Source organism: Phodopus roborovskii, unplaced genomic scaffold (assembly GCF_943737965.1).
Source record: "Phodopus roborovskii unplaced genomic scaffold, PHOROB, whole genome shotgun sequence".
NCBI classification, from domain to species: domain Eukaryota; kingdom Metazoa; phylum Chordata; class Mammalia; order Rodentia; family Cricetidae; genus Phodopus; species Phodopus roborovskii.
Window position 1 is genome coordinate 18,020,550 of NW_026126459.1, and position 20,825 is coordinate 18,041,374.

The 20,825-nt window shown below is 39.2% G+C and overlaps 1 protein-coding gene across 1 annotated transcript in view; it reads right to left on the reverse strand.

The window, feature by feature from the left end:
* The window catches only part of Adamts20 (ADAM metallopeptidase with thrombospondin type 1 motif 20), a 132,045-nt gene extending 111,577 nt beyond the window's left edge, over window positions 1–20,468 (reverse strand). The window contains exons 1-3 of the mRNA XM_051189727.1: window positions 20,361–20,468; window positions 19,537–19,901; window positions 6,975–7,137 (exon numbers count right to left, since the gene is read on the reverse strand). Of these exons, the coding sequence (XP_051045684.1) occupies window positions 6,975–7,137; window positions 19,537–19,901; window positions 20,361–20,451 (619 nt within the window). The 5' untranslated portion in view covers window positions 20,452–20,468. The remainder of the gene's footprint in view (window positions 1–6,974; window positions 7,138–19,536; window positions 19,902–20,360) is intronic.
* Window positions 20,469–20,825: the final 357 nt, after the last annotated feature.

The following is a 20,825-nucleotide window of genomic DNA, read 5'->3' on the forward strand; positions in this document are numbered from 1 at the left end:
TGATGGGGGATTCCCTGTTTCTCATATCAAAAGCCTGAAAATGACCCAAAATGTCACTGGGAAAATGGATATTGGTGGCATGACATACTCAAACAATTAAACATTCATTAAATGTAGGAAGTGCTTTGGCATATACCAAAATAGATGCATCTGAGAAGCAGGCTGAGAAAAATGGTGGTCATGTAAACCTGCAGGTGACATGTTTCCACTAAAAAGAATTAGAGCTATGTGAGGTGAAACAACATTTGGACTGGTATTAATATTTCACTGAGAAAAAAACTTTAATCACCATTCTGTGAATATCATATCGAAAGAAATATTATGTATGGTTATCCACTATAAATTCTTTACACTGAACGTATATTTTGGACTTTAATTTACTAGAAAAGATACTTTAAATGGATAATTTCTAATGGGTCCTTACAGGAAAAAATGTTTTTGAAAATATCATTTAAGAAATTCCATACCTCGGGCTGGAGGGATTGCTCAGCCATTAAAGGCTATGCTCACAACTATTAATATAAGTATGCCATATCTCAGGAAGCAATATCAGAGGGAGGTCCCAGCCTCAGACCTGGGAGCAGCATCAGAGCCCCAAAGCAGCCTCAGAAGAAGGCCTGACTTCAGTCCTGGAGTAGTACCAAGGGAGCCACAAGCCTCAGAAGTGGGAGCAGTGTCAGAGGGATGCACCAGTCTCAGGCCCAGCAGCAAGGAGTGATCACCAGGTGAAGCAACAGCAACAATTTCTAGCAGCAGCTTCCAGAAAAAAATGCAAAAATTTCCTCTGGGAAAGGTCACCTGTGTCCTAGCTGGCATCCACTGCCATTTCTCAGTAGGAGATACCCCGCTACTACATCAACTCAGTCCCAAATACACCTCCAATGGGAGGAGCATCCATCAGAGCTGGAGCACCACCTGCAGGTCAAGGAGTGACCACCTGAGCATTGGGCCCACTCCCACCAGGAGGAGCTTTCCCTGGAGGCTCTGTTCTTCTTGTGCCTGAAGGAGAGGTCAACAGAGCCATAGTCCCCTACTATACCAATTGGAAAAAGAGAGAACTACTAAAGCACAAGCTCCACCTATACAGATTAGACGAAGAGATGCATAGGCAACAAGGTAAGAACACACTTAACAATATAAAGAGCAATACAGCACCACCAGAAACTACTACAACAAGCAAGACCCAAGCATCCCAACACAAATGAAATGGAAGAAAACAACTTAGAAAATAATTTTATGAGGATAATTGAGGCCCTTAAAGAGAAAATAAAAAAATTCTCTTAAAGAAATAGAGGAAAAGACAAACAAAAATTTGGAAGATATCAATACATCCCTTAAAGAAAACCAAGAAAAAGTAATTAAATAAGTGAAGGAAATGATTTAAGACATGAAATGTGAAATAGAGGCACTAGAGAAAACACAAATCGAGGGAATTCTGGAAATATAAAATCTGGATAAATGATCAGGAACCACAAATGCAAGCATAAATAACAGAATACAAGAGACAGAAGAGAGAATTTCAGGCACTGAAGATAACTTGGAGGAAATAGATTAATCAGTCAAAGAACATTTTAAATCCAACAAATCCTTAACACAAAGCATGCAGGAAATCTGGGACACCATGAAAAGACCTAACCTAAGAATAATAAGGATAGAAGGAGAAAAAGTTCAACTCAAAGGCTCAGAAAAATAGAAAATATATTCAACAAAATTATAGAAGAAAACTTCCGCAATCTAAAGGTTGCCTGTGAATATTCAAAAGGTTTACAGAACACCAAATACACTGAACCAAAAAAAAAAAAAAAAAAAAAAAAAAAACAGTCCCCTCACCACATAATAATCAAAACAACAGACATACAGAATGAAGAAAGAATATTAAGAACTGCAAAGGAGAAAGGCCAGGTAGCATATAAAGGCAGACTTATCTGAATTACACCTGACTTCTCAAAGGAAGCAATGAAAGCCAGAAGGTCCTGGTCAGAGGTTAGGCAGACACTAAGGGACCATGGATGCCAGTCCAAACTACATTACCCAGCAAAGCTTTCAATAACCATAGATGAAGAAAACAAGATATTTCATGATAAAAAACAAATTTAAACAACACCTATCCACAAATCCAGCCCTACAGAAAATACTAGAAGAAAAATGCCAACCCAAGGAAATCACCTATGTTTACAACACAGGAAATAGATGAGCTTACAGCAGCAAACCCCAAAGAATGGAATTGAACACACAATGCCATAACCAACAACAAAAACAAAAACAACAGCAACTAGTAATCACTGGTCATTAATATCTACTAATATAAATGGTATCAATTCACCTATAAAAAGACACAGGCTAACAGATTGGATATGAAAACAGAATCTATCCTTCTGCTGCATATAAGAAGTACACCTCAAATTATCAGACAGATATTACTCAGAGTAAAGGGTTGAGAATTTTTTAACAACCAAATAGACCTAAGACACAAGGCAGTGTAGCTATCCTAATATCTAAAAAAAATAGATTTCAAACTAAAATCAATCAAAAAAGATAAAGAAGACCATTTTATATTCATCACAGGAAAAATCCATCTGAGAAAATCTCAATTCTGAACATCTATGCCCCAAACACAAGGGCTCCTGCATTTGTAAAAGAAATATTACTAAAGCTTAAATCACAAATCAGGCTCCACACACTAAAAGTAGGAGACTACAACACCCCACTTTCACCACTGGACAGATCCTCCAGACAGAAGCTTAACAGAGAAATAAGGGAACTAACAGATGTTATAACTCAGATGGACTTAACATACACCTATGGAACATTGCACCCAAACACAAAACCTCTTGGAACCTCAAAAAATTGACCACATACTCTGTAACAAAGCAAACCACAACAGTTCAAAAAAAAAATAGAATAAACCCCTGTACCCTATCAGATCACTACAGCCTAAAGTTAGAATTCAACAGCAACATTAATTTCAGAAAGCCCACAAACACATAGAAAGTGAACAATAATCAACTGAACCACCACTGGAACAGGAAAGAAATAGAAAGAAATAAAAGACTTTCTAAAATTTAATGAAAATGACTTCACAACATACCCAAACTTATGAGGCACAATAAAAGCAGTGTTGAGAGAAAAGTTCATAGCAAAAAATGCCTGCATAAAGAAACTTGGAAAATCCCACACTAGTGAATTAACAGAACAACTGAAAGCCCTAGAACAAAAAGAAGCAAACTCATCCAGAAAGAATAGACTGCAAAATAATCAAATTGAGGGCTAAAACCAATAAAGTAGAAACAAAGAAAACGATGCAAAGAATCAATGAGATAAAGAGGTGGTTCTTTGAGAAATTCAATAAAATAGACAAACCTTTCTCCAAACTAACCAAAAGAGAGAGATTATCCAAGTCAACAAAATCAGAAATGAAAAGGCAGACATTACAACAGACACTGAGGAAATCCAGAGAATCATCAGGTCATATTTCAAAAACCTGTACTCCACAAAAACTTTGTGGAGATGGCCAATTTTCTAGGTAAATACCACATACAAAAATTAAATCAAGAACAGATAAACAACTTAAATATACCTATAACCCCTAAGGAAATATAAAGCTATCAGTAGTCTCCCAACCAGAAAAAGCCAAAGATTCAGTGCAGAATTCTACCAGAAATTCAAAGAAGAGCTAATACCAATACTCCACAAATCATTCCCCACAATAGAAACAGAAGGAATATTGCCAAACTCTTTTTATAGGACTACAATTACACTGATACCTAAACCACACAAGACAAAACTAAGAAAGAGAATTGTAGATGCAAAAATACTCAATAAAATACTGGCAAACTGAATTCAAGAACACATCAGAAAAATCATCCACCCTGACCAAGTAGGATTCATCCCAGTGATGCAGGGATGGTTCAACATACAAAAAAAATCCATCAACGTAATCCACCATATAAACAAACTGAAAGAAAAAAAACCCACATGATCATCTCACTAGATGCTAAAATACCTTCAACTAATTCAATACCCCTTCATGATAAATGTCTTGGAGAAAATAGGGATACAAGGAACATACCTAAACATAATAAAGGGAATATATAGTAACCCAACAGTCAATATCAAACTAAATGGAGAGAAACTCAAAGCAATCCCCCTGCAATCAGGAACAAGACAAGGCTGTCTCCACATCTATTCAACATAGTACTTGACATTCTAACTACAGCAATAAGACAACCAAAAGAGATCAAAGAGATACAAATTGGTAAAGAAGAGGTCAAACTGTCACTATTTGCTGATAATATGATAGTATACTTAAGTGACCCCAAATATTCTATCAGAGAACTCCTACAACTGATAAACACCTTCGGTAATATAGCAGCATATAAGATTAACTAAAAAAAAATCATTAACTCTTCTATATACAGATGACAAAAGGACTGAGAACAAAGGCAGAGAAACATCACCCTTCATAATAGTCACAAATAATATAAAATATCTTGGGGTAACTCTAACCAAACAAATGAAACACCTGTATGACAAGAACTTCGAGTCTTTAAAGAAAGAAATTAAAGAAGATATCAGAAAATGGAATGATCTCCCATACTCTTGGATAGGTAGGATCAACATAGTAAAAATGACAGTCATACCAAAAGTAGTCTATAGATTCAATGCAATTCCCATCAAAATCCCAGCACAATTCATCACAGACCTTGAAAGAGCAATACTCAACTTCATGTGGAAAAACAAAAAATCCAGGTTAGCCAAAATTATCCAGTACAATAAAGGATCATCTGGAGGCATCACCATCCCAGACTTCAAGCTCTACTCCAGAGCTATAGCTTGGCATTTGCATAAAAACTGACAGGTGGACCAATGGAATCGAATACAAGACCCTGATATCAACCCATACACCTATGATTTTTGACAAAGAAGCTAAAATTATAAAAAGAAAAAAACATATTCAACAAATGGTGCTGGTATAACTGGCTATCAACATGTAGAAAAATGCAAATAGATCCATATCTATTGCCATGCACAAAATTCAAGTCCAAATGGATCAAAAACCTCAATTTAAATCCATCCACACTGAACCTCATAGAAGAGAAAGCAGGAAATACATTTGAACACATAATCACGGGAGACCACTTCTTAAATAGAACACCAGTAGCACAGACTCTGAGAGCAACAATTAATAAATGGGACCTCCTAAAACTGAGACAATTCTGTAAAGCAAAGAACATGGTCAACAAGACAAAATGGCTCCCAACAGAATGGGAAAAATCTTCACCAATCACACATCTGACAGAGGCTGATCTCCAAAATATGCAAAGAACTCAAGAAACTAGACATCAAACTACCAAATAATCCAATTTAAAATTGGGATACAGATCTAAATAGAGGATTCTCAACAGAACAATCTCAAATGGCAGAAAGACACTAAAGGAAATACTCAACATATTTAGTCATCAGGGAAATGCAAGTCAAAACCACTCTGAGATTCTATCTTACACCAATCAGAATGGCTAAAACCAAAAACACTGATGACAGCTTACGCTGGAGAGGATGTAGAGAAAGAGGAACACTCCTCCATTGCTGGTGGGAGTGCAAACTTGTACTGTTGCTGTTGCTGTAGAAATCAGTATGGCAATTTCTCAGAAAATTAGGCATCAACCTACCATAAGACCCTACGATACCACTGTTGGTCATATACTGAAAGGAGGAACATTCATACCACAAGGACATTTGCTCAACTATGTGCATAGCAACATTATTTTTAATAACCAGTTCTTGAAAACAACCTCGATGCCCCTTAAACAAAGAATGGATAAAGAAAATGTGGTATATTTACACAATGGAGTACTACTCAATGGTAAGAAACAATCACATCCTACAATTCACAGGTAAATGGACAGAATTAGGAAACAAATCCTAAATGAGGTGACCCAAAGCCAGAAAGACAAATAAATTATGTACTCACTCATAAATGAATACCAGACATAAATCAAAAGATACACAGCCTACAACCTATAACCCCAGAGAAGCTTGAACCCTCTTCCAGAAACAGATGGAAGCAAATGCAAAAAATCCACAACTAACCAATGGGACAAGCTCATAGAGTACAAAGTGAGGGAGGAGCCAAAATATGAACAAAGGAGTCAAGACCATGATGGGGAAACACACAGAATCAGCTGACCAAAGCTAGCTACTGACTCCGATCTAACAAATGGGGAATCTGCACAAGACCAAACTAGATGCCCATAATATAGGTGACAATGGAATGACAGGAACAATATATGAGGCCACTGGCAGTGGGTTCAAGACCTAATACCAATGCACAAACTGACTTAGTGAAGCCCATTCTGTATGGAGAGATGCCTTGCCCAGCCTACACACAGGAGTGTGGGGGTGGAGAGGTGCCTTTGTCCTGCCTCAACTAGTTGATGGGACAGACTTAGATGACTTCCTAGGGGAAGCCTTACCCTCTCTGGGGAGCTGATGGGAGAAGAGGGGAGTGAAAAGAGTGAGAGGAAAGGAAGGAGGGGGAACTGAGATTGAAATGTTAAAAAAAAAAACAGAAAAAAAAGAAAAGAAAGAAAGAAAAGAAATGCCTTAGCTTGCATGCATGTGTAACATAGAGGTTGAACTTCTACATCTAAACAGTAGAGTAGTAGCTATTAGTAGCTATGAAAAGCAGGAGTGCTAAATTGGGGAGACAATTATCAAAGGGTACTTCATCTTAATCTAAAATAAACTCAAAAGCACTACAGTGCCACCGAGAAACAATATTAATGAAAGTGGGCCATACCCTTAAAACTGTTAAAAGTAGATGTTTTTACCACAGAAACCATTCCACAATGTACATATTCTTCATATGTAATAGATGATGTATACAATTTTGTCAACTAAAAATATAGGTAATAGCCAATAAGACTTTTAAGTAGCATTATAGTTTAGCTGAATGGTTTCCCTTCAAAGTTTACCTGAAACTCCACAAGGCCCATGAGACTGTGTATAGGAGCTCCTCTTCAATTCCTGCCTGTATATCAGGTGTGGCTTGTTGTGGTTGTCTTCATGTTCATTCCCATCTGCCTTCATAACTGGTTCTAGGAAATATTCGCCATCATGGGCTTTGAATGTTCCCATCTGGAATGGGGAAAATAAAATTTGCTTTTACCAAGAGTCACGTAGTGAATTCACATTTTACAACTGGCACACAGGGCTGAGGCTGTAGCTCAGATATACAGTGCTTGCTTAGTACCTGTGTCCCTAAGAATGACAATGAAATTAAGTGAGGTCACAGTGATGAAACAACAGATTCCATTTACTAAATGTTATCAACTGGACACAAGGTTCCTCTCTGTGGTTCAAGCTTCTGCCCCCTCTTCTGAATGAAGCTACAAGACTACATAGCATCTCCATTCACCTTAAACAGTGGATATTCCGGGTATTAAAAACAATCACTGGCAAAGCTCTCAAAACAGAGAAGATATAGAATTCTCTATGAATACTACAACTGCTTGGCTTGGTCTTTGGAAGGCAATGGAGGGAGAGAACACTGTTAGAAGTAGATGAAGGTCAGACTGGATAAGATGGGTCTGGTGATGAGATTTCAGAACTTTCTTATAAGAAATGAAAGGTGAGGAAGAGGTTTTACAAAGAGGGCCCTACTTTCTGAACCCTAGAATTTAACAACAAACTTGCTATTGGCATTTGTACTTGGCTCGCATTACCAACCTTGACCTGTCTAAATCAACTCTTGGTTTTCATCCAAAACTGTTATTTCTGAAATGACCCATTCTTCATTAACATCCAAAACTGTTATTTCTGAAATGACCCATTCTTCATTAAATGGTTAACATAATTCCAGATTGCTGAAGAAAAAAAAACTTGGAAGAACTCAAGGATGGAACTTTTTCTCTTATCTTACAACAATCCCACTGCCACAACTTGATTGCTTAGCCCCCATAGTATGAGCAAAATTGAATGAATTATCCCATTTTAACCTCTATATCCATGGTTGAATCTAATACTTTGACCTTCCTCAGCATAGAAATAGATAACTATGTTGTAGTCCCCACATTCTAAGTCATACAGGACCTTTCTTCACATGCATGCAGCATGTTAAATCAATGGGAAAGACAAACTATTTAGTTAGTGGTATTGCATCAAGTACACAGACAACTAGAAAGAATCAATTAATACCAAAGAACTTCAAAGCTATTAGCTAAGATGGTCCAGACTCATAGACTATTCCAGCCAGGACTTCAAATAAGCTCTATGCTTTCCTATCACAAAGTACTATAACAAATGATGCCGTTAGCTCTCCCAGGACTTGATCATTGTCCCAATCTTCTGAGGGTTCCCTAAAGATGTCATCACCCCCAGATAACAGGAAGCAGTCTAGAGATCATAGTGCTCACATTCCCAAGAGACGGGGTGGATAATTGTAAATGAAATTTCTGTCCTACCGGTAACACAGCCGTTTAGATTTATAATAATTATATATATTTATATATAATTATAAACTGTTTGGCCAATGGCTTAGGCTTCTTATTCATACTGGCTAGTTACCTCTTAATTATTAACTAGTAACTATTAATCTATGTATGTCTACATGGTCTTATCTTATTGGAGAATGCCCCCCGGTGTCCTATCTTCCTGGTAGCTACATGGTGCCTCCTTGATGGCTTCTTTCTGCATCCTCTCCCCAGAATTCTCCTCATCTTGTAGCCCCTCCTATACTTCCTGCATGGCTACTGGCTAATCAGTGTTTTATTCATCATCCAATAAGAGAAACATATATACAGAAGGACATCGCCTATCATCTCCTCTTTTCTGTCTAAATAAAAAGGAAGGTTTTAACTTTAACATAGTAAAATTATATGTAACAAAACAATTATCAAGCAGCAACTATAAATAATAATATATAGTCTACTAACATTTACAAAATTTAAAGAAAATATCTTTGTGAATTTAAAGTTTTCTATGTAACTTATCTTTTATTCATAACTAAGTTCTTTAACATTTAGCAAAATTTAAAGAAAATATTTTATCATCTATCCTCTTTGTGAGTCTAAAATTTTATATGTAACTTCTTTTATCATAACTAATGAAACCAAAACCACAATTCTCTGTCTTCAACTCCACCAAAGACCTCAGAAGGATAATATATAAACTCTAAAGTTTAGAAAAGAGAAGATGGTGGATGATGCCCTTCTGTTGATATATTTCTCTTATTGGTATATACAAACAACAATAAATGGACTCAGTAGGATATATATATATATATGTACATGTATAAACATATATATATTACATATATGTATATATTATAACAACTATTATTGTTACATATACATGTAATAGCAATAGTTAAAGAAAGAGAGGTCATGAATTTGAGACAGAGTCAGGGAGTCGTGGAGTGAGTTAGAGGGAACAATGAGGTGTTATGTCAATACAGTGTTCTCATAGGAAATTTTCAAGAAATAAAAATTTAAACTAGTAAATAAAACTTGAGAGAATACAGTAAATACCCACCTCCAAGTGGAGAAGAAGCTAATATAATTCAAAGACTTGGAACAGCAGGTGAGGAGGAAAGAGAAATCCCAGGTAGGGACAGCCAGTTTGAAGCTGGAGGGATGATGAGGGACCAGTAGTAAATTAGACATCATCAGCTGAAACAGGGAGTGAAAGGCTTTGGGAGCTGGGAAAGAGCTCAGAAAGTCCAAGTGACAGAGAAGGGAGGCTGACACTGTGTCAATAGGAGGTAGGAGTTGGCAATGGCTTAGAGAGGCCAGCTCACTACTCATCACTGTCAGAATGCACAAATATACCTTTACCTACATTCAGTTATGTTCCCTACTGAGTAAAGTGTATTCCTGTTATGAACAACATATCAGAGAATTACTGAGCTATAGCTACTGTGAGGAGCATGACTTTTCTAATGGCCTTGCCCTTGAAATTTCAGTAACTAACTCTACCAATGTCAGCTTTGAGTCTAGCCATAAATCACTCCATTTTTATTATAGTACCCAGACTCCAGCATTCCCAACCTTCCCAGAAAACTAATTCTGTCCGTACTATAAGAGGTAACAAAAAAACTGTTTTTGAAATCTGAGCACATGGGTCTATGAAAAATCCTTTTCTGCCTTTTAAATTAGCCTGCTGAGGAGGCGAAATATGATAGTATCTTGGGGAAAGATGCAAATAGACATGAGGTGCCCTCTGCTTAGCTAAAATACACCCATGACAACACTGTGGATGCTACATTGTTCCCAAGAAACATGGCAAATCATTATATAGTTTTTTGCTTTTTCTTAATCAAAACCCACACAAGGAACTTCTATGAGCTTACAGGGTCTGCCCTGTGCTCCTACAAGAGAAGAAACAGTCCTGCCAGAGTTCACAAGCTCCTGAGATGTAGCTGTACTAGACTAGATTGCCAGGAACAGTGGCTCTGCAATGCTGGGCAGGGTTTTTTTCAGAATCTATGGAACTTAAAATACCAAGCTCCAAAGATGATGTGGATAATTTATTCTAAAACTGAATCCCTTTTTATTTATTAATGAAGGATTGTTACTTCCATCAATTTTTTATAGTCTATCCCTATGGAAGGGACCTTCTGCTCAAATAATAATATAAAAAAGTTAGTGTTATGCCAAAGGGCTCCCAAGGAAACTATTAATGAAAAAAAAAAAATAAAGAAAGAAAGAAAGAAAAAAAAAACTTGGAAAAGAATCTGGCAAGGAATTTGAGGACTTGAAAAAACAGGTGGTTCATAGAATCACATTTAGCTCATCCATATTTTTAGCATTCTGTCTATCTGCAGATGAATGCTACAGACTGATTCAGAATTAAATGGTGCTGCACTTTATCTCACTGACTAAGAAACCCTTCAAAACTAGCTCTCACTTGGGCAGGAGTTTCCTGATTATTTAGTCTAGTGACAGATTATCTACCAAGCTGTTCTGTTTAGTGATCCTAAAACTCACTTCAATTTATTCCACCGAACATAATTTTTATCTGTTTAGACAATTTTATACTGTTGTATTTCCAGAATGCCATTTCAGTAATGTGACATTCATTCACACATTTTTCAAAATACATGGCCAGCACACATACTGTTACTACAACCAATAGTAAGTGTTCAGATGTCCCAAAGAGCAAAAACAAGCACAGAAGATAAACCCACCAGACTCTTTCTTCAAAATATGCACACTTCACCACACTGTCTGGCCACTAGAGAACAACACTGGAAAACATGATGTTGCCAAATCAAAAGTTTTTCAGTCTCTAACCACAAAGCCTATAGCAATTTAAAAAAAAAATCAAAGGCATGAGTCCCAGGTTCTGTACTTATGTGAACTTAGACAAGTTATTTTATATCTCTCACTCAGTTCAATCATCTGTAATAAAGTTACGAATAATTTTACTAACCCAATTTCACAAGGAAATTAGTGTTCATTCAAACTATAGTCGTAAATAGAGGCTCAGTGGCTACCATGAAATAGAACATGTATAAGGTGTAGGATTAAAATAATTCTACTAAAAACACTGAGATATAGTCACTCTTATCGCCATGAGCAAAGTATTATTAAGGTTTAATAAGGATCAGGAGAAACAAATAGGCAAATAGATGTTTATTCAGGGAAAAATAACTTACAACTTAGACAGTTGAACACCAGGAGGTTCTTGGTCCCAAGGATGCCTCCGAATGTTTTCCTGTCCCCATGCTGCAAGCAAGAGCTCTTGGAGCCCCCTCCTCAGACTTAATTCCCCCAGGTAATGTCAACCTCTGTCCCCACCCCCAATGGGTGTGTCTGTGCCTCAGGTGAGGACAAAGTGACTATCTCATACAATTCCCCTTTTAGTCTAAAGAAAAGATTTAGGCTTGATACAAAACTATATACAAAACAGTGAATAACAAGTGTGCTTTAAGAAAAGGAAAATCAAGAACATACAAACTTAAGACCTACATATATAATCCTAGAGTGAAGGCAAAATGGGATTAACAATAGAGTTGTCCTAAGCTGGAAAACTTAAGTCTGGTACCTAACTAAGCAGAGAGAATAATAGTTGTGATAGTTTAATCTTCAACCTCATGAAATACCTGAAAAGAAAAATAACGATACTAGGGTAGACAGGAAGTGTAGATGGGCAACTTTCAAATGGTGCAGCAAGGACAGAAACAGCAGGCTACCTGGACAGTCACCCAAGGTCTCACAGCAATGTTGGTACAGCCAGTTTTGGCTAAGGCCTAAGAGTACCTGACAGACCACAACAAAAGCAGGGAGGTAGAAAGGCTATCTTACCCTGACTTGACAGGGTTCAGCGGTCTTCTATATTTGTCTCCTGCAAGCACATAGGACTGCATGTCCAAATCAGTGGTCAAGGTGGGGGCAGTTCTTTGTCCAAGAGGCCATTAGCCAAATCGAGGATGGACTCCAGAAGGAGCAACAACAGTGTCCAACATATTTTCGGGAAAGTGCATGGTGCTGTCAGGAGCAATAGTGTCTCATGTCAACGGAGTACTAATATTAAAACATTTAAATTCCATGTTCTGCATGTGTTTGAAGTGTTTGAAGATTAAGCATCGATGTCTGACTAATCTCATAGTTATAGGAAACATGGGTGAAGATAATCTGTAATACTCAGGAACCTAGCTATAAAACTGATTGAAACTTCCCTGAGTAAAGCAGGGACAAATACCTAAGCAATATAACTATGTACATATATATACATGTAAATCCCTAAAACAGAGGTAGAGTAGAAATGTCTAGACCAGAGGTAGAACTATAAAGTACAGCATGATATAAATATCCTAAATTGTATCAATATACAAAGTGTCTTGAACATAAATGAAAGTATACATATGTAGAATATGATAAGGATAATGTGCAAAAACACCATAACTGGAAATATTTTACACAATATGCCAAAATATAATATACAATTCTTACAGGAAGGGAATATAAACTTAATTTTACATAGGTACCACATATATGACTCTATTATAATGTAAGATGTATAATACTAATATCTCACTTAGGACCAACAGGGTAGAACTACAGATCCTCTCTTTTGTAAGATAAGACCATGTGAAGATAATTAGATTGATAGAAATGGGTTAATAGTTAAGATAGAGCTAGCCAATAAGTAATGATAATAACAGGCCAACAGCATTATATCTAATACAGCATCTCTGTGTGTTATTTGGGGCTGGCATTGCAGAGGGACCAGGCTGGTGGGAAAATCTACTCGTAACAAAGTATAAATGCTATAAACTAAAAGACAACAAGATAACCTCATAGATTCCTCTTAATCTGCTAGACTAAATGCTGGACATCTGTATATTAAAATTCATTGCATAAGTGGATGAATCACTGATGAGGAAGACATACAAACTGACTCTAGAAGTGTAAAACAGAAATGCAGTGACGTATGGTTCCTTAAAGGTGAGTCCTCTCTCCTCCAACAGCATTCTTACCTTTCCCCTTTTTTCATGTATGCCAGCTCCAGATTTCTAGTGTAAAAGTTAAGGGAGGTAATTACAAGGAAAAGCACGGCTGATGACTCACCAAATAGAGTGACTTTGTACCAAGTCCTAGCCCATAACAGTTAACACAAACAAAACTCCTGGGTAGAGCCAATCTACCCAAGATGTAAATGGCCAAAGGACTCAACTGTGTGTCTAAGCAAACAGAAAAAAAAAGGCAATAAGGGGTCTAAAGAAGGAAAATATCCATATTCTTATAGGTCTATATTTTCCTAAAACAGTAGTGAAAATATGAAACCTAAAGTCATCACAATAATGATAAGTTCTAAGAGCTGTTTTATAAAGATATGACAAAACATATTTATGATATATTGCCAAAATAAAACCGAGTGCTAAGAAAATTCTCAGGAATCCACAGGGATGACCCCGGCTAAGACTCCTAGCAATAGTGGAGAGGGTGCCTGAACTGGCCCTCCTCTATAATCAGATTACTGACTACCCTAATTGTCATCATAGAACTTGCATCCAGTAACTGATAGTAGCAGATGCAGGGATCCACAGCCAAGCACTGGGCTGAGATCCTGGAGTTCAGTTGAAGGGAGGGAGGAGCAATCATATGAACAAGGGGGTGGAGGTCAAGATCATAATGGGGAAAACGACACAAACAGCTGACCTGAGCTAGTGGGAGGTCATGGACTATGGACTGAGTGAGACCTAGGAAACCTGCATGGGACCAAACTAGACCCTCTGAATGTGGGTGACAGTTATGTGGCTTGACCTATTGGGGGAGGGGCTGGCAGTGGGATCAGGACTTATTCCAGGTGCAGGAATTAGTTTTTGGAGCCCATTCCCTATTGTGGCATACCTTCCTCAGCCTTGATACAGTGGGAGAGGGTCTTAGTCCTACCTCAATCTGGTATGACAGACTTTGTTGACTCCCCAAGAAAGACCTTACTTACCCCCACTGAGGAGTGGATGGGGATGATATGGGGAAGGCGGGAGACAGGAGAAGGAAGGGGAGGGGGAATCTGGGTTGGTATGTAAAGTGAAAAAAAAATTTAAATATTAATTTAAAAAAGATTATATCACACGTTGCCATTCTCTCCCAATTATTTAATAGAACTTAAGTTTTATCAGAAAGGTAAGGATCCAACATGTTATAGATTCTGGCATCCCCAAGTTTAACTTAAGTGCTTTCTAAGTTTTGTAAATGGACATAGAAAACAAGTCAAACAATTATCAAGAGACGGTGCCCCTGTGAACATTTGTTGACAAGATGAGTATGACTGATACAATGAAAGAGGAGAGCAACATGGTTTGATGGACAGAAGGTAGACTGCTGATCACTGATATCTTCGTTCCTTGCTTCTTTCTGGAAATCTCTCTGGCAAACATTCCAGTTGTTTTGCATCTTGGAAAACCCAAGAAATATCTTCTCTATTACTTGGGAATTACTTTTTGGCTGAGTCAGCCAAGAACTAGTTGGCATGCTCCATGCTCTTACTATCAAACCAAAATATTTATGTAGCTCATGAATATAGTTTTAAGCAATACATACAATACCAATACTTAAGTCCCCAGCAAAGGGAAGATTTAGTCATAATACCTTTATAGAACTTCTTTATTCATTCATCTCTGAAAATTCACAAATATTTTTGTATCCCTTGCTTATGGACACACAACACCATAGTGTTTAAGTGTGCTGCTGCCTTTGACAGGGGTAAACATAACTAACCAAGAGTACAATGCAACCTTTTAATGTTGCATGCTGGTGTGTGTGTGTGTGTGTGTGTGTGTGTGTGTGTGTGTGTGTGTGTGTGTGTGCATGTGAAGGTCAAGCACCATTCATTCACCTTGTTTTTGAGACAGGCTCTCCCACTGTGCTGGAGCTCACAAAGTAGTCTATGCTGGCTTGTCAGCAAGTGCCAGGATTCACCTAGCTCTGCCTCCCCAACACAGGACTTCTAAGCACAAGCCAAGCATGTGCCACCATACCTGGGTTTATTTGAAAAACAAACAGTAGTGATTCTAGAGATCAAGATTACACCCTCACACTTGTACAACAAGCATGTTACCAACCAAGCTTCCTCTCAAACCCCCATCATATTTTCTAGGTTACACTGAATCAGTACTTGGATATGACAGAGTTATAAAAGCATAGGATTTCTCTCCCAGGCATGTGTGCCTCACCCCAAGCTTCGTGAAGCATCCAACAGGCCAAATGAGCCAACCCAAGGTCCTTGTATGTTCTCTTATTTGTTTCAAGTTTACACTGATCTCCCAATTCCCTCCTTGGTTTCTCTAATACAGGTACTTCTGATTAAACAAATCACATTTTGACATTTGCTTCTTAAAGAATGAGGACAAATACACAATAGCATATTTAAAGTCAAGTCACAGGAAATGCTTCCTCATTATTGTTTGATTATTTGGGTGACTACAAGACTAATACTTTTTCCCTTAAAAAAAAAATATATATATAATGTATATAGTATATATGTATATACAGTATATAATATATACATATATATTATTCATATTAATACTGGGGGACTGGCTGGATGGAAGAGCTAATAAAGGTGTCTGCTATCAAGCTTTAACACATGAGTTTGATTCCCCCAGAATCCACGCGATGGAAGGAGAGAATCAACACCTGCAAGTTGTCCTCATAAATGAATTAATAAAATATATAACTATGAAATAGCACATGGGACTATATTAGTGTTGTACATGGGAAGCTTGGAAAATAAGACTAATTTATTTTTAGGCTAGATTCAAACCAGTATAGCTACTTATTGACAGTTTCCATACTTGGACTACAGTTAGAAGTTAACAGAAGCAACTCAATAATTAATCTTCACTGTGGAGTTGTCAGGCTGGATCTTTTTTCCTATGAGAAACACCAACATAATCCACATGGCCACATCAGTTACTCTATGAGAATGTGGTATAAGCCAAGCACATCATCTGGTTTTATACAATCTGGAAACTTCAACCAACAAGACTCCACTGCTCCCAGTGCCATCAAGAAATGATGCAGTTAACTTCCAGGTGGTTAAGTTTGTCCCTGAGAGTCTTTGGAAGAATGGAATCCACTAGGCCATGTGAGAAATGCATTAACTAGCACCACAAGGGATGTTGTTTTTGAATACACTATGTGATAAATACTGTCACATATATGCTAACAATATTAATCCAACTTACTAAAGACCCTACACTGTTTATTAACTTTATGAGACCTCAAATCATATCACTATGGAAATTAAATTTAGGATTGAATATGAGGGTTAATAGCCTGATAAATGTAATTCTGTAGCAATCTATGACTGGATTAAAGTTTCATAAGCCATTATCATACTACCCATAATATGCTCTACTTTATAATATGCTCCACTTTCCTATCAACCATATAGTTTGGAAACAAAGAAATCTTTGTTCTAAAATCTATGGATCTTTAGATAAATATTTATGGGAAATAAAACAAATGAAGGAACATTAGAACAAGAGATAGATAGATATATAGATATGTTTATGTAAAACAAACAAACAAACAAAAAACAAAAAACCTCCTGGCAATATTTTTAGTCCCTTCTGGTTCTTGGGCTCAAAAGACTTAAGAATAAAATTTTTTAAAAAAAAAAATCAGCCCAGGTTCAGTGATTTTGTGCAATGGAAAAAAAAATATGTAAATACAAAGACTTGCAAAAACCTTTAAAAATGAATGATACAGAAATTGAAAAACTGCTCTAAGTCATTTATTGAGTTAACTGAATATTAATGAGCTAAATTAAATCAGTAAAACTTCTGGGGGTATCAATTTGAACACATGGCCATAGAGAGAGGATTTTGACAGTATTAATTTGACTTTCCAGATAAACTAAGCATTATTTTTAAGTCTTTAAAAAACTGAGTAATTTTCCTTGGAGTATAAATGTCTGTATACTATTGGTACTTCTACTATGCTGAGGATGTAAATATTTTACATTTATCTGCAGTAGAGAGGAAAGAAATTACTGGAAGCAATTTAGGTAAATCCAACTGGAGATACTAGCTAAAAAAGAACAACAAGACTTTCTAAAGTTACTTAGTAACTGTCTTAGGTCAAGAACTGATGCAGAAACCTAGAGGAACAGTTGCTTGCTCACAGATTTCTCAGCCTGACTTCTTATATAATCCAGGACCACCAGCTCTGGGATAGCACCATAAGCAATAGGCTGGGCCTTCCCACATCAATCACTAATTATGAAAATACACTACAGGCTCCCTCAGGACAATCAGGTGGGAGTATTTCCTCAACTGAGGTTCCCTCTTCCAAAATGATGTAAACCTATGTCAAGTTTACTTGACATAAATACTAGCTAGCACAGTAATTAACAATCCTCACATCCAGGACAATATCTCAAATCAACTTGAAAATAATTGTTATTACATTTTTCTTGGACAGAACTACTACCAATGTTTGGATCAAATAATAAACAGATGATTTTGGGGAACTATCCAAACACCTTCCAGAAAGTGTAATCTATTTATTCATTTATTTTTCTCTTTTGTTTTCTTTTTCAAACTAGATTTCTCTGTGTAGCCTTGAACACAAGAGATCTGCCCGCCTCTGCCTTCTGAGTTCTGGAATGAAAGGCCAATGCCACCACTGCCTGGTTTTAATCTACTTATTTTTGTAAAACAGAACTTGGGCCCACAAGAAACTTGGAGCAACATTCTTTCCCTTGGCTGCGACTGTAACAGCAGGAAAGATGTAGCTTTGTCTTTCATAAAATGATGCTCTCATAGCGCATTAGCACTCATACAGTGAAGGTTTAACTCATTACACAAAGCATAACAACATACAGGCTCTGCTAGATAGATTACATTACTTCAGGCATTCATACGCAAGTATGTATTAATGCATTACACATTTGCTTGGTAGGATTTTGATATTTTAGTTAATTGTCTTTCAATATAATAATATATGTGATATTACATATTTTAAAATGACTATACTGACAAGAGATTCCAGGTTTATTTAGACCTGGAAGGCGGCAATAAGAATCTTTGTTTTCAAGGAAGAAAATCAAATAAAACACGGGTGTGGTATTTTATTTCATTTTCTCTCTGAAAAGTTTCAGTACCACAATAAGCCTCTCCGACAATGCAGGAATTCAAATCAGAATTATAGAAAGTCCACGTTTAATGGATACAAGGCTCCCAGATGGTCTACCACTACCCCCAACCTCACCTCCTGAAGAGAGGAGACAGGAAAGAGAGACCAGAAAACCATGAGTCTGTTTTCTGGGGGACAGTTTAAATACCCTGTGGGAGTGGTCTTGAGCATCTCTCGGGGAGGAGTCATCATTCAATAGGCTTTCTGAGACACAGCAGGGTTTGGACGGAGAAAGGTGAGGGGGGCTTGGGTAGAACTTCCACCATAACATTCCAAACTCTGAGTATATGGATGCCAAAGGCTGGACATGTTCTACCATAACATCCCTTCTCCAGTGTTGTTTTAAAACTCCCCTTTACTCTTATCATTTCTAGTTCTCCTACACGAGCAGTTATCGTGCGGATGTTTTCTACCTTTCCAGGACCAGTTGTCATCTACCTTTTCCCTCTTCTGTGCTCCACAGATTATTAGTTTGTGGACATCCCCATACCAGAAACAGAGCAAACTTCTTTCCAAATCTTGAGAGCCTCAGTGGCCTTTTTAATTTGTGTATATTCAGTACTTTTCTTCCTGCACTCTAATTTCCAATTCACTGACTCAATTTAAGAAAATCGAGGGATTTGGCGTCAACAGTTGCCCAGCACTGATGCACCAGAGTGAAAGAGCCTGCCCTGAGACTGCAGAAACAGAATCCAGCGGCCACTCATGATAGCCACTGGAGCATGAGACAAGTGGATGGAAATTACTCTCTCAGCCTCTGGCCTGGGTTCCTCTCTGATGGTCCCTCTGAGTTTCTCAGAGAAACTTAGTAGGAACCACTGTGCCCATGCTCAAAGCAGCCCTGGACAGGATCACAAGAAAACGAATTGGGAGGCACAATCAGGCTTACCAGTCCCCCACAGAGACTGAAGACAGCAGTGTGGTCCTCTCGCGCATTGACCTGGCCACGGTAGAAGCAGTGACGCAGGTTTGGGGGCTCCGCGCTGCCCCCACCTGGGCCAGGCGCCCCCGGGGTCCCCAAGTGCACCTCGGTGTAGCCTGCAGCCAGGAAGTCCGAGTCAGCGCTCAGGTTCAGCTGGAAGAGCTGCCCGTAGGCACTGATGCGATAGTGGGTCCTGAGCGGAGTGGGCTCGGGAGCCCCAGAGCTCCGTTTCTTCCTGCTGAAGTGCCGGTTTTGGGGAAAAACGTCTCCGAACTCATTGACCCGCGCGGGGGTCACCACTTCGTAGGAGGCCAGAGTCTTCACCAGAGCTTCTGCAACACATACAACAATGTCTATAACTCCCCGACGCTGTCCAAACCACAAACTCTTGAACCAAGCATCTCCAGATAAGTTCCCAAGTCTTGGTCCGTCCCAGCGGCTCGACAGATGCACACGCACACACGTGGGCCCTGTGACAATGCTCTGCTTTCCCACAGCCCCTATGTGTGTGTTCCACACAGACCCTACCACCCACCACCCTGCGCAGTCACCTCCTTGCCAGCCTCTCTTCCCCGCCACCAACCGGTGTTCTGCGGGCTCACACTGCCCCATACTCCCACACGTGCCCGGTGCATAGCCAGGAGAGCGTGTCCCCAGCGCACACGATTCCACGACATCCCGCGAAGCCTTCGGAGATGCTCCGAGCTGGCCGGCCTGGGGTCTCCGCGGGTCCGCACCACCCACTCGCACCCCGCCCTGCGCACTGCGGGCAGAGCCCACGGCGACCTTACCCTGTCGTGGGTGGAAACGAACTTCCCAAGACACAGTGAGAAGGAGCGAGATCGGGCAGAGCAGCCCGGTCAGCCACTTGGCCACCCGCATGGCTGCACGTTTGGGGGGTAGGGGGGGATCCGTGCAGGGAGGCCGCCGGGGCTGCCCCACTCCCCGCGCTCTGCTGCCCTCCTCCGCGCTCTAGCTATTCGCCACGGCTCCTCAGCAGCCTCCAGAGCCACCCGGGAGGCAGACCGGCCCGCCTCGCCCCGCCACCGGTCCCCGCTCCCGGTGCCACAGCCTCATCGCTCGCAGCCCGCCTGGCTCTCGCAGGCCCGCGCCACCCTGGGAAGCGCTCGCCGCTCGGCCCAGCAGGAACCGAGCCAAAGTAGCGGGGCGCGCGGGGCGGCCAAGAGCCCGCCCCCCCCCCCGCCGAGCCGGCCAATCAGTGGGAGGCGCGGCGGCTCGGCCTCCCGCGCAGTCCC